The following is a 12,079-nucleotide window of genomic DNA, read 5'->3' as shown; positions in this document are numbered from 1 at the left end:
ATGATTTTGACTGCTTCATATATCAGTAGAGTGAGTGGTCTTTCTCTAATAACTATCAGAATACTATTAAAATTCTAGCTGAGAACTGAAGTATTTTAAGGCAATATTTTGAGATAAAATGTGTATTGCCAAATATATGAACTATTTTGAATTTTAACAGTATTCTGATACCATGTACCCTTTCCATGTAAAAAAGCCAACTAACTATCAGTTGAACATAATGAGCATCCACAATGTGGCCTCAAAATCTGCAAGGTGATGGGTGCAGTGTCACTACATGTACAAAAGGAGTGGGCTTCTCTCATGACCTGCCATCTTTCAGAGCCTCTCCTGCAGACACTGCTGATGGCTACCAGTAGCATCCCTGTAGTAGGATAACATTCTCCATTGCACTCAGCTAGGACATATAGGGTAAGCAGAATAGCAACTCCGCCTCTGTCTTCCAGTACTTTGCCACCACTTCCTGATTCTCAGGAATTTCTGTATGAAATTTCTGTATGCAACCTTATATAATTCCTATTGATGCACCAGTCACGGAATAGCCTCCAGGAACAGAATTTCCCAGATTCAGTTCTTGGTATTTCAGATGATTCAACCAAAGATCTTTGCCCTATAGTCTAACAAGAGTAATGACAAAATGATTAGGTATCTTAATTTCTGCATTGGTTCATTCCTAGATTCTGGACTCATGTTTTCCATAATGCAATAGATAATAAATAGGAATAATAATATAAAGATTTCCACATACAAAGGACCACTGAGTTAACCCCAACTGGAGGAGGACAGGAAGAAGAGAGAAATGCAGTTATATGTCACATAGAACCTTAGAGAGAACAGAAAAATAGAAAACTTACAGAACACTGGGACTCATAGTAAACTAACACATGAAACTTTTCTTGATATTATGGACATTCTAAAAGCAATTACAGCATTTTACATTCACAGCATTACATTTATATAGGCTGTTCACATAATGTAGTTAGCAAATTGCCATCATAGTCCTTGATCGTGTGCTGTTCCTTAGCTAATATAGTGGGTTTATTGATAATCCAAATCCAGAGCAGCTGCCAGTGGGTTAATAGAAACTGGAACATATAACTCATGAAGTTTAAATTGTGTTGTGCAAACCAAAATTTCAGACATCAGGTTTACATAACACAATAAACCCCACATCTGGATCTTTTTAAAAAAGCAAACTTTTTGCGTCATATAACCACTGTGCTGCTGTTCGTGTTAGATGTCAGACTAGCACAAGTTATTGCAACATGAACTATTGTTGTGCAATCAGTCCCTGCCCTTTTTCAGAATATTCCAGTTCAGCATTTGCACCTCCAAACCCTCAGAAGTTTGTTTCATGGCAATTCTGTTACTTCTACATATATTGGCCTTAGTTGTTTGATTTCTTAATTATTTTTCCCTGGAAGATTTTTTTCTGAAGTTTTTGAGATCGATTCTTTTCTATAAAAGTTGAATTCCTTATATGTTATTAACTAATTCTCTCTCTTCTGTAAACTAGTGGTATTGTTTTGGCTACGTAAAGAGATGTAGCCAAAACAGTACCACGCTTAGGGAAAAAGTTTGTTATTGGTCTATAGGCTTATTTCCTTTGAAGCAATGTTTCAAGTTTCTCAGGATAGTTTATTTAATTTAACCTTTTATTTATTTATTTAAAAAAAGCCTTGACATCTGTATTTGAGACAATAATCTAGAGAAAATCTTTCTCACAATAATTAAAAGGCAGTCATTGTCTCTTAGGAATTTCTTGGCCATGTTAGAAGCATTACACATTTTCCAAATGTCCTCACAAAACTCTGAAAGGAAATGGGAATTGCAGAAAACAGTCAAGAATTATATGTCACTGTAAATGCTAACCAACTTATTTAGACAAGAATTTGATAGACAAAAGGCTACCTTATTAGATTTAGGCAGAAATACAGAAATTGTAAACATGGACAGAGACATATTTGAGAGTGAGTTTTTAAGTTTTCTGACACCATATTTGCACAGATGTAGGAAAATTTATTAAAACGATATTGAGATGTTGATTATAACACAGGGTTTAAAATGCCACAGATATATCTGTAATAATAAACAATCCTAGAAATTCTGTTTGTTTTCCTGTATTATTTAGACAGCTGGACTGTACCACAGAAAAATAATGTTCACATATGTTATAAATTCTAATTATTCCCAATGAAATCATACTGTTATACAGTAGAAAAGTGATATCCTTAATCACTTTAAAATATGGCTGCTTACCTGAGTAATCCCAGATGGCCTCACAACCATCAATAAAAATTATAGAATTAAAACAGATTACCTCGTTTGCCCCAGTGCCAGACTAGCCAAACTCCTAAAGTTGTATCCAAAGAATCATCAACAGAAGGAGAATGCCTCTTGATGCTGCTTTTGCACAAGTTAACAAACTTCTCATTGTGTGAATGAGAAATATAAAAAATTAAGTTGTGAAAATTGGTGCAAAGCAATACACCATTGCTGTTCTACACCACTCCTGCATGAGCTGCATTGGCTTCCGGTTACCCTCCGGGTACGATTCAAGGTGCTGGTAATTACCTTTAAAGCCCTACATGGCTTAGGCCCAGGGTACTTGCGAGACCACTTGCTGCCAATGTCAACCTCCCATCGCCCAGTTCGCTTCCACAGAGTTGGCCTCCTCAGGGTGCCGTCGGCCAGGCAATGCCGGCTGGCGACCCCCAGGGGGAGAGCCTTCTCTGTGGGTGCACCGACCCTCTGGAATGAACTGCCTCCAGAGCTGCGGACGGCCCCTGACCTTCGATCCTTCCACCGTGACCTGAAGACATGGTTGTTCCAACAAGCTGGCCTGGACTGATCATGGTTTTTTAAATTTGGTTTTTATCGGCTTAAATTGTCCTTTATTTCTTTATCTATTGTTTAATTCTTTTTAAATCTTTGTATTCTATGTTTTTTAATTTTTTATTGCTGTGAGCCGCCCTGAGTCCATAGGGAGAAGGGCGGCATATAAATATAAATTTTTATTATTATTATTATTATTATTATTATTATTATTATTATTATTATTATTATTATTATTATTATTATTATTATTATTATTACTATTATTACTATTATTATTATTGATAATGATAATAACAATAATAATAATAATGTGTGCTTATAGAGTCATTTTCCTTATGCAAAACCATTTTCATAAAATAATTTCAGTTCTCTAGCAGTTATGCAAACATGTCATGGGGAGAGGAGATGTGCTAAACCATGTTTGGATTTCAGACTTTTTTTTAATTACTTTTCTAGTCTTGTCTCTTTTCCAGGATGCAGGTCACTGATCTCATCCTCTCTTAGCTTCAATATATTTTTGTTTACCCATTGCTTGGAGGAAACTGAAAAGTTTTTTTTCCAAGCTCAGAGAACACCAAGGACCACTCAAAATTGTTGTTTTTTTCTATGTGAGACAGATCTGACAATTAAACTAACATGATTTGGGGTGAAACAATAAAATAATTTAAATACATAAAAAACTGAAATGTGTTGAGTTTTTATACTTATTTTATTATTATAATGATTTTCTTTCTTTCCCTCTTTGGGATTGGTTATGAGTGCTAAGAAAGTTACATAGCTGAGATAATAAGAGGGCAAAACTATCAGGCTGTTAGCCCCTATCTCTGCTCTGGCTGCATTAGAATGAAATTATTTTTAGGCCAGCAATTTTACGCAGAGAATACTTATAGGGCACACCAGTCCACCTTTTTTATTTGGACTGTGATTAAAAACTCTGGGCCTAAAAGTGTTAACTAAATTACAAAAGTCATATAAGAATTACTGGACATTTACCACTATTTGTTTCAAAGCTACCTTTAGAGGCCTTATTTAAATATGCATATGTTTATAAGCTGGTCGTAGGAGTCAGGAATGTAAGTAAAACAAACTTCCTAGAACTGCGCATTTTAAAAATAATTCAAAAATACTTTTTTACCTTTTCCAAGCAAGACATCTCTCTCAGTGCCACAACTATGCAGTACAAGCCCTGTCATAATGAAAATACAGAAGGGGTGGGGCTTTGATTACATGGTTGTGGCAACATCTTGACTTTTTTGCTCTCTCCTTGCAGACATCCCTGATTTAGCTATTACTTATCAAAGTTGTCCCTTGTTTTTCAGTTCCACGTAAGCCTAAAAAAGATGCCCTCCTTAAGAGCCCTGGTGGCACAGTGGTTAGAATGCAGTACTGCAGGCTAATTCTACTGACTGCCGACTGCCAGCAGTTTGGCAGTTTGAGCCTCACCAGCTCAAGGTTGACTCAGCCTTCCATCCTTCCAAGGTCGGTAAAATGAGGATCCAGTTTGTTGGGGGCCATAGGATGACTCTGTAAACCACTTAAGGAGGGCTGTAAAGTGCTTATTGCTATTGCTATTGCTATTGCTATTAAAGTATGTATATATTTAATGCATTTTAAGATTGATAAGGCTTCTCAATTCATTGTGACTCTGATTTGTGTACATCATGAACACACAATAAATCTAAAACACTTTATGCATGCTCTCTTGCAGAGCAATTTTGGTGCCTCCAAATATGTATCAGCACCAAGTCAAAACAAGATTAAATATAAATTAGTGACCAAGCACACAACAAAACAACCACAAGGGAGTCCCATTCAAAGAGCCACGTTTTTAGTCAGTTCCTAAAGGTCTGTCATATATTGGGGGGGGGGGGAGAAAAACTGCTCTAAAAAACAGAGTAACCACAGAAAAGGTGCATTTCCTAAGTTCCATGACATTTAAAAGAAGGAACCTGGAGTATGTCTTCACTGTGGGAGCATGTGAAGTTGGCAGATGTTTTGGGGAGTAGATCAGATCCTATGCCATGGAGGGCTTCAAAGGTAATAAGCAGCACCTTGAATCACACCCAAAAGTTTACTGGGAGCCAGTGTAGGTCATGGAGTAGCAATATTACCCAAGTCTGAATCCTGAGTGGAAAACATCCAGATAATCTGCTTCCTTCAGGGTCCTCAGAAGCTGGAGGCCAACAGCTTTCTTCACCACTTTCCCTTAAAGGGAAGAATAGACAGTGGACAAAAATAGATCTAAGGAATCTACTCTTAAGGGAGCTGCATCTCCCCTTACCATCTCTTTTCTGGTTTCTGTGGACACCTGAAAAAAGTCAGTCTGCTTGAATGAGTAGTAAAGAGATGCATGTGAGGACCAAAAAAGTTTCTCCTAATAATTTTTAAAACATGCACAGTCCTAGAAATTGTAATCATACATCCAGAATGTATTCTGGAAGCCCATGTTTGAACCTGGAGGCAAAAAATATGCAGGAAGGAACAAAATACAAAAGAGGCAAAGAGTCTGGCTGGCAAAAAGCTCCAAATACAGGAAAATATTTTGAAGCAACAGCAAGAGTGAAGGCATCAAGCCAGATTATTAAAAACCTGGATTTTAAGATTTTACTTGTCTTTTTTATAACCAAGCTAAATGCAAAAACACATGGTAGCAGTGGGACCAAAGGAAAACAAAATAAGCTTAACTTATATTAAGAATCCTGTTGGCTCACATGCCATAAGGTAATCACACTGACATTGCTCCCATCTGGACACAATGTGATTCAGCTTATTTACACCTCCTTGAAATGACAGCAGAAATGAAAAGCAGACCAGAGTCAATATGCAAGCCAAGCTCACTCCCCAACAGACATGGCATCTTTTGTATACATATGTTTCTAAATAAGGTAGTGCAGAAAATTTCCACTGACCCTTAAGTTATCGCATTGCTATCAGAAATCCAGCTCTTTTGCAAGGTCAGTGCCTTTTAATAAGTGAAAACTCTATTCTGTCCAAGCTCTGGAACTTCCTAGAAATTTTCCGCAAGTAAAATGATTATAGTTTGTTCCAGATAATTATTTTCATGTATCCTAATTAAGACCATTAAGTATTTTGTTAGAAGAAAGTTAGGCAATATTCTTGGCATGATAGGAATACCTTAAAATTACAGTATACTTGAAGAATCAGAATAATACTGAGAAAATAAAACTGGGAAAAATATTTAAGCTGTGTTCTAATATATGGTTTTTTATAGCAAAAGCAATAGAACTTAAACTTATATAGTGCCCCATATAAGCAGTCTCTGGGCAATTTACTATGTCAGCATATTGCCTCCAACAATCTGGGCCCTCATTTTATTGACCTTGGAAGGATGGAAGGCTGAGTCAACCTTGAGTCCATCAGGATTGAACTCCAGGCTGTGCGCAGAGTTTGCTTGCAATACTCCACTTTAACCACTTCATTACTAGGGCTCTTTATATAGGTTAATTATAATTTTTAAAATACACATACAAAATATTCAAAGCAAAAATGGTATTCTGGCTAAGAAAAATATATTTCAAAAATTTTAAACAGAAAAGGAAATTATTTTCAGAAACATTTTCATCAGCACTGAAAAGCAGTGGGGGCTGAGGGGAAATGGTGGTTAAAAAAAGTTTGCTTTTTTAGGAACCATCCTGCAGAATAAGGTAACATCAGCATGATGCCTCTGTGTTTGCTAAATCAGATATCTCCCACTCCAAAAAAGATTGTCCTGTCTCCAGTTCAACTTGATTTATTCCCAGAGCCTTCAAATGAGGACCAAATCTGATCAGCAGTCTGATCCTTGGCATCACCTAATAAGTTCACTCTAAGACAGCAATTGACAAAGGTTTTTGAATTTCTTGTGCTTCAAACTAAGAAGGTTTGTAAACAGTGACATTGTGACATCATGGAAGTAGTTGAAACCAAACAACTTGGATTTTATTTAGCAGACTTTCAGAGATGATGGCTATGCTTGTTATGTAGAGGGTGGGAAGATGCTTTCTTATGTTTTTTTTTTTCTTTCAATTTTTTCTTCCTTTTTATCTTGCACCTTTTTTCCTTTCTTTTCTCCTTTGTATTACCTTTCAGTACTATAATTAAAACTTTTAATAAAGTTATCTTTTTAAACAGTTAGTTGGAGCAAGACTGCCATTAAAGTCAACTATGCCAAGTCTATTCATAAAATATTTTTGCTGTATTGGAAGTGATATAGCTTTATAATTTGATTTTTCCTTCTGTGAATAGCAGGCTTTCTGGAAGAAAGAGAAATGATTATGCTGCAACAATATCTGGTCTCCAAGCTCAGAAGCAGATTGTTAGAGCAAAAGGATAGAGAGATGTGATATAGTGTCATGGTATAAAATCTTTTCCATTTCTTTCATATCTTCACTAGCATAAGCTATTTTATGAATATTGTTGTTCTGTACCAGCCTGCTACCGGCCCTGCAGAAAAGGCAGGGACAACCCCTTTACAAGATGGCAAGAGGCTGGAACTAAGCCTGCCAAATTTATTAACATAAAACAGAGCAAAGAGAGCAAACACGAACCATGAAACAGGAGCTATTCAAACGGTTGCCTTCAGCAAACCAGCCCTCCCACGCATTCCCCTTTTAAACAGTTCAGGGCATGGCTTCTCTCTGCCTCCTTCCGAGGTGCCCCATTGCCTTCCTCTTTTTACTCCTGATTGACTGCCTCCTGCGTCGGGCGTCCTTGAACAGGGCCAGCTGTGGGTCATCATCCACGCTGTCAGGCTCACATAGCTGGGTCTGCGTTGTAACCAGGTGGGAGGGGCCTGGCTGAGGACTCTCATCAGCAAGCTCTCCAACACCCTCAGCAACCTAACACCCCCCCTCCTCCTCCTCTGAATCAACCGACCCAACTGCCAAACCCACAGGCTGATCCTGAATCACAACAATTGTTCTGCTTAAGGCAGACATGTCAAACTTGTGGCATCATGTGACGTCACGCAATGTATCAGGACAGTTTTGCCATTGCCGGCAATGGGGTGGGCGTGGCTTCCAGATGATGCATCCGGCCCATTGGCCGGGAGTTTGACACCCCTGGCTTAAGGGAACTTAAGAATCTCATGTTTTACTCAGCAGAAATCCCACTTCCTTAAAAAAAACAATTATGATTTAGATATTTGTATTGGGTGAGAATTAAGATAATCCAAGAAATTAGAAAGTACAGTATGAAGATATTTGTAAAGAGCTGACCTTTGTGCTGAATTTTTCACCAGATATGCAATCAGATGAATTTGCTAAGATCCAAAACATTCAATCCAAACCTGTAAGGAAGTGGACTTTATTTTTTTAATTTTATTTTAATAGAATAGTATCATATTCTCATACATTCTGATTTGAAGAGGGCACTTAAAAGACTAAGAAAGTTGTAAAGCCTGTGCAATCTCAGTATCTTCATGTAACTGAAGTAGTGTTTCCCCATCTCAGCAACTTTAAGATGTGTGGACATCGATCCCCAGAACTCTCCAAAGAGAATCCAAGCTATCTGGGGAATTCTGGAAAAAGTCTATACATCTTGTTGAAGATGAGAAACACAGTTTCTCACAGTTGTTGAAGATGAGAAACACTGAACTAAAGGAACAAGACTTCAGGTATACAGCAGCTTGTTTAATTTCATCTTGCAAGCTAAGTCAATGCATACATTAGTTGTCCCTAAAAAAAAACCTTGCTGGGAAACATTTGATGACAAGAGAGGTAGGAATATGCAGTGTCAGCTGTCAAGTTAAGCATTGCTAATCTTGGGAGACCAGGAACACTGAGGAGCTGCCATAACCCACTGAGGATCTTATCCATGCTTCCATGGCTTCTGAGTTTTCAGCTATCAATGACATCTCCTCAGTTGTTAGAAAAAAAATCATTTGCAAAACAAAAACACAAGATGAAATTTTGAGGAAGGAAAATTACGTGACTTCTGTCACATTCTGCATTTTTTTCCTGGTTTTTGAAAGAGTGTACCACGTACCTATAGTCTGTATGTGTTCTCTAGCATTATTAGAATATTCAGGTGTAGCAATTTAGTGTGAATCTGGGACCTCTATCATCTTTTAACTATAACATTATTTGTTTAATATCTTGCCTTTCATTCAGGTGCTCACGATGACAGACTGTGCCAAGTACTCCAACAATCCCTGTATAAGCTGGGCTGTGGGAAAGTGACTGACCCAAAGTAGCCCAATGAGCTTTCATGACTGAAGATGGACTAGAAGCTACTCCAACACAGAATTTTATCCATTCTGCCCGACTGGCTCTCTAAATAATCAATGTTCCAAAAGAGAACAGTAATATTTATAAGCTGCTTAAATCAGAAATCAGATTATTTCTGGCATTAAAATCAGCTATAGTTTCTTAAAGTAAATGTTCTTCAGACAACATTCAACCTGAGATTTAGTCCTAATTATGAGATTCCCTTTTGAAAACTTTTTTTTTGCAAAAGGCATCTATTGTTTTGGATAAAAGTACGCAGAATAATTAGTTTTTATTAGTACTTTTACACGTAAGATAAATATCACTACCCTCGTTCTCAAGAAAAAAAAATTATCTTAAAAAACCGTGATTATGTAATAAATATGATGGCACTGGAATTTATTGTGCTGCCTCAGCTGAGGTGGTGAAAGTGCATGTGAGCGAGTGAATGAGTGAGCCGGTGAGTGGGTCTTTCTGGGCTTCAGTGACACCGGGCCAAATTTCGCCGAAATAATAACAGTTAACACTTCACTACGCTTTGCGCTGTCATTCCTATTTTACTACGCACGCCGCTTTTCCTCTCTGCAAAGCGCGATGTTTTCCCCAGGCAACCGAGGCCAAGGGTCAAGTATTAATGCCCGCCTGCATTAGAACTATTTACAAAAAGAGGAAGCGGGCTTTCCCATGCACGGGCGCTTGACCCTAAGAAAGGAGGGGAGGCCGCTCTCGGGCCAACGCGAGGAAGCGGCTCCTTTAAGTACCGGGCTGCGCCTCCTCTTTCCCTCAGCTGCTCCCGGAGCTGCGGCGAAGCGAGGCGAGAGCGCCCGGTCGGTCCATTGTTGGAGAAAGCGCAGGCGCGCGCCGCTTTTGCCACCTGGAGCCCTCGCCTCTCCCGATCAGCGCATCTCTCCTTTTTGCAGCTCACCTGCTGGTCCCCGAAAGAGAAATCCGCGCGCGTCCCCGTAGCAAGTTACCCAGCGCGCGCGCGCGCACACACACACACACACACGTGCTCGCTCGTTCTCTCTCTCTCTCCCTCCCTCCCGAGGAAGCGCATCTGGCCGCTTTCCGATGGCTTCCTCCACGCGCGAATGGGGCGGGCTGGCTGCCGCGTCCCTCAAGTAAAGGCGCGAGAAGAGCGCCGCCAAGGCAGGAAAGCCGGAGCTCTTCAGCCGCGCCTCGGTGGCTGTCCGGTCCGGCTTCATCTTCATCCCGCCGCCGCCGCCTCCTCCGCCTCCTCTTCCACCATGCCTTTGGCTTTCTGTGGCAGCGGGCACAACTCGACTGCTTACAAGGTGACCGACGGGGTGCTCAACAACGGCTGTTTCGTGGACGCCCTGAACGTGGTCCCCCATGTTTTCCTGCTTTTCATCACGTTCCCCATTCTCTTCATAGGTGAGTGCAGCTCTGGGAGGGGGGAGGGAGAGAGAGAGAGGGAGGGAGCGGAGCGGAGCGGGGTGGGTGTGCGCGCAAATGCTTTCTTAGCGCTTGTCCTTCCCGCCGTTTGCAGCGCCCACCTTCCCCACTTCCACAGCAGATTCCCGGCCCTCTTGCTCTCCCCGCGGACCGTCCTCCGTGCTGGGCTGCGCTTCTGGGTCACCTTTCTTGGCGTCGCCCATCTCCAGCGGGGCTCAGGAAGCAGGACAGGCTGCTTATTCGCAGAGCTCCGAGGCACGGGCGAACTGAAGTAAGCGAACTCCTGTGGGCTGAACGAAGCTGACCTGCTTTCTTGTCTCAAAAGCGAATTCTCTCTCTCTCTCTCTCTCTCTCTCTCTCTCTCTCTCTCTCTCTCTCTCTCTCTCCCTCTCCCTCTCCCTCTCCCTCTCCCTCTCCCTCTCCCTCTCAAAAGGCAACTGGGCTGTTTTTTTCCCTGGAAGAAGAACAAAACGTTTCGTTTCTCATCCATCCAACGTTTTCTTCTTCCTCAAGGAAAAAAACAACAACAGCCCAGTTGCCTTTTGAGGAAGAAAAAAAGCCAACACTTTTGAGACAAGTATGACCTGGATTACTGTGAATTTCCATATCTTTCTTTTTTCACTTTTCTCCTCTTCACCAAGCAATTCTTCTTCGGCAGCCAATGGCATGGATAGGATGTGGGTTCCATATCCAGTCATTCCCTGGGTCTCCGATGGGCTTAGCGGAATCAAATGTTCTTCTTTGCAAATACTGCAAGCGTTGTCGGGTACCATAAATGGAACATTATGACTCGCAGTGTGAAATGAAATCGAGCACAAGGTTATGGTGACTTTTAAAGGAGAGTATGAATATAATAATATAATAAATGAATAAATGAATATAATAATATAATAATAATCCCGAGTGCCACGTAGCAGAGTGAGCGCCTGTTACTCATCCCAGCTTCTGCCAACCTAGCAGTTCGAAAGCACGTAAAAATGCAAGTAGAAAAATAGGGACCACTGCGGTGGGAAGGTAATAGCGTTCCGTGCGCCTTTGGCGTCTAGTCATGCTGGCCACATGACCACGGAGACGTCCTCGGACAAGCGCTGGCTCTTCGGCTTTGAAACGGAGATGAGCACCGGCCCCTAGAGTCAGAAACGACTAGCACGCATGTGCGGGGGAACCTTTACCTTTACCTTTATGAATATATAAGAATATATTCCTCAGTATGTGAGAGATGGTAGGATCTTCATGTGATAATTTCTACTACTTGCCCTCCTATATTTTCCCACCTCTTCCAACTCTGTGTGTGTGTGTTTGTTTGTTTGTTTGTTTGTTTGTGTATTGTTGGGGGAGGAGCATATGGATAGCGTGTACAGTTTTAATTAGTAACAAGAGTTTTCTATCTGAAGACAGAGATTTTCCTTAGCATTTCTTAGTTTTAAACATTCGTACAGGTATCCGAAGTTTCTTTTGGTAGGTAGGCTGCTATATAAATTTGTTTAATAAATGCAATAAAATTAAACATCTTCACAATCAGTACAGTAATCATTTCTGCTGTGTAACAAATAATCTAGGGAAGTCCTTGAAGTGTTAGAACTTTTAATAAAATACTTTGAATTAGATCCTAAGCTAAT

The 12,079-nt window shown here is 40.2% G+C and overlaps 1 protein-coding gene across 1 annotated transcript in view; it reads left to right on the top strand.

Moving 5' to 3' along the window:
* Nucleotides 1-10,220: 10,220 nt before the first annotated feature.
* ABCC8 (ATP binding cassette subfamily C member 8) overlaps nucleotides 10,221-12,079 on the top strand; it is a gene marked incomplete at its 3' end in the record, with an annotated part of 78,484 nt that continues 76,625 nt past the window's right edge. Inside the window, exon 1 of the mRNA XM_081327064.1 lies at nucleotides 10,221-10,439. Within this exon, the coding sequence (XP_081183190.1) occupies nucleotides 10,292-10,439 (148 nt within the window). The 5' untranslated portion in view covers nucleotides 10,221-10,291. The remainder of the gene's footprint in view (nucleotides 10,440-12,079) is intronic.

The sequence above is a fragment of the Vipera berus genome (assembly GCF_964194415.1).
Source record: "Vipera berus genome assembly, chromosome: 1".
Lineage (NCBI taxonomy): Eukaryota > Metazoa > Chordata > Lepidosauria > Squamata > Viperidae > Vipera > Vipera berus.
Note: the sequence above shows the minus strand (reverse complement) of the source record. Positions and strands in the feature narration are given on the sequence as shown.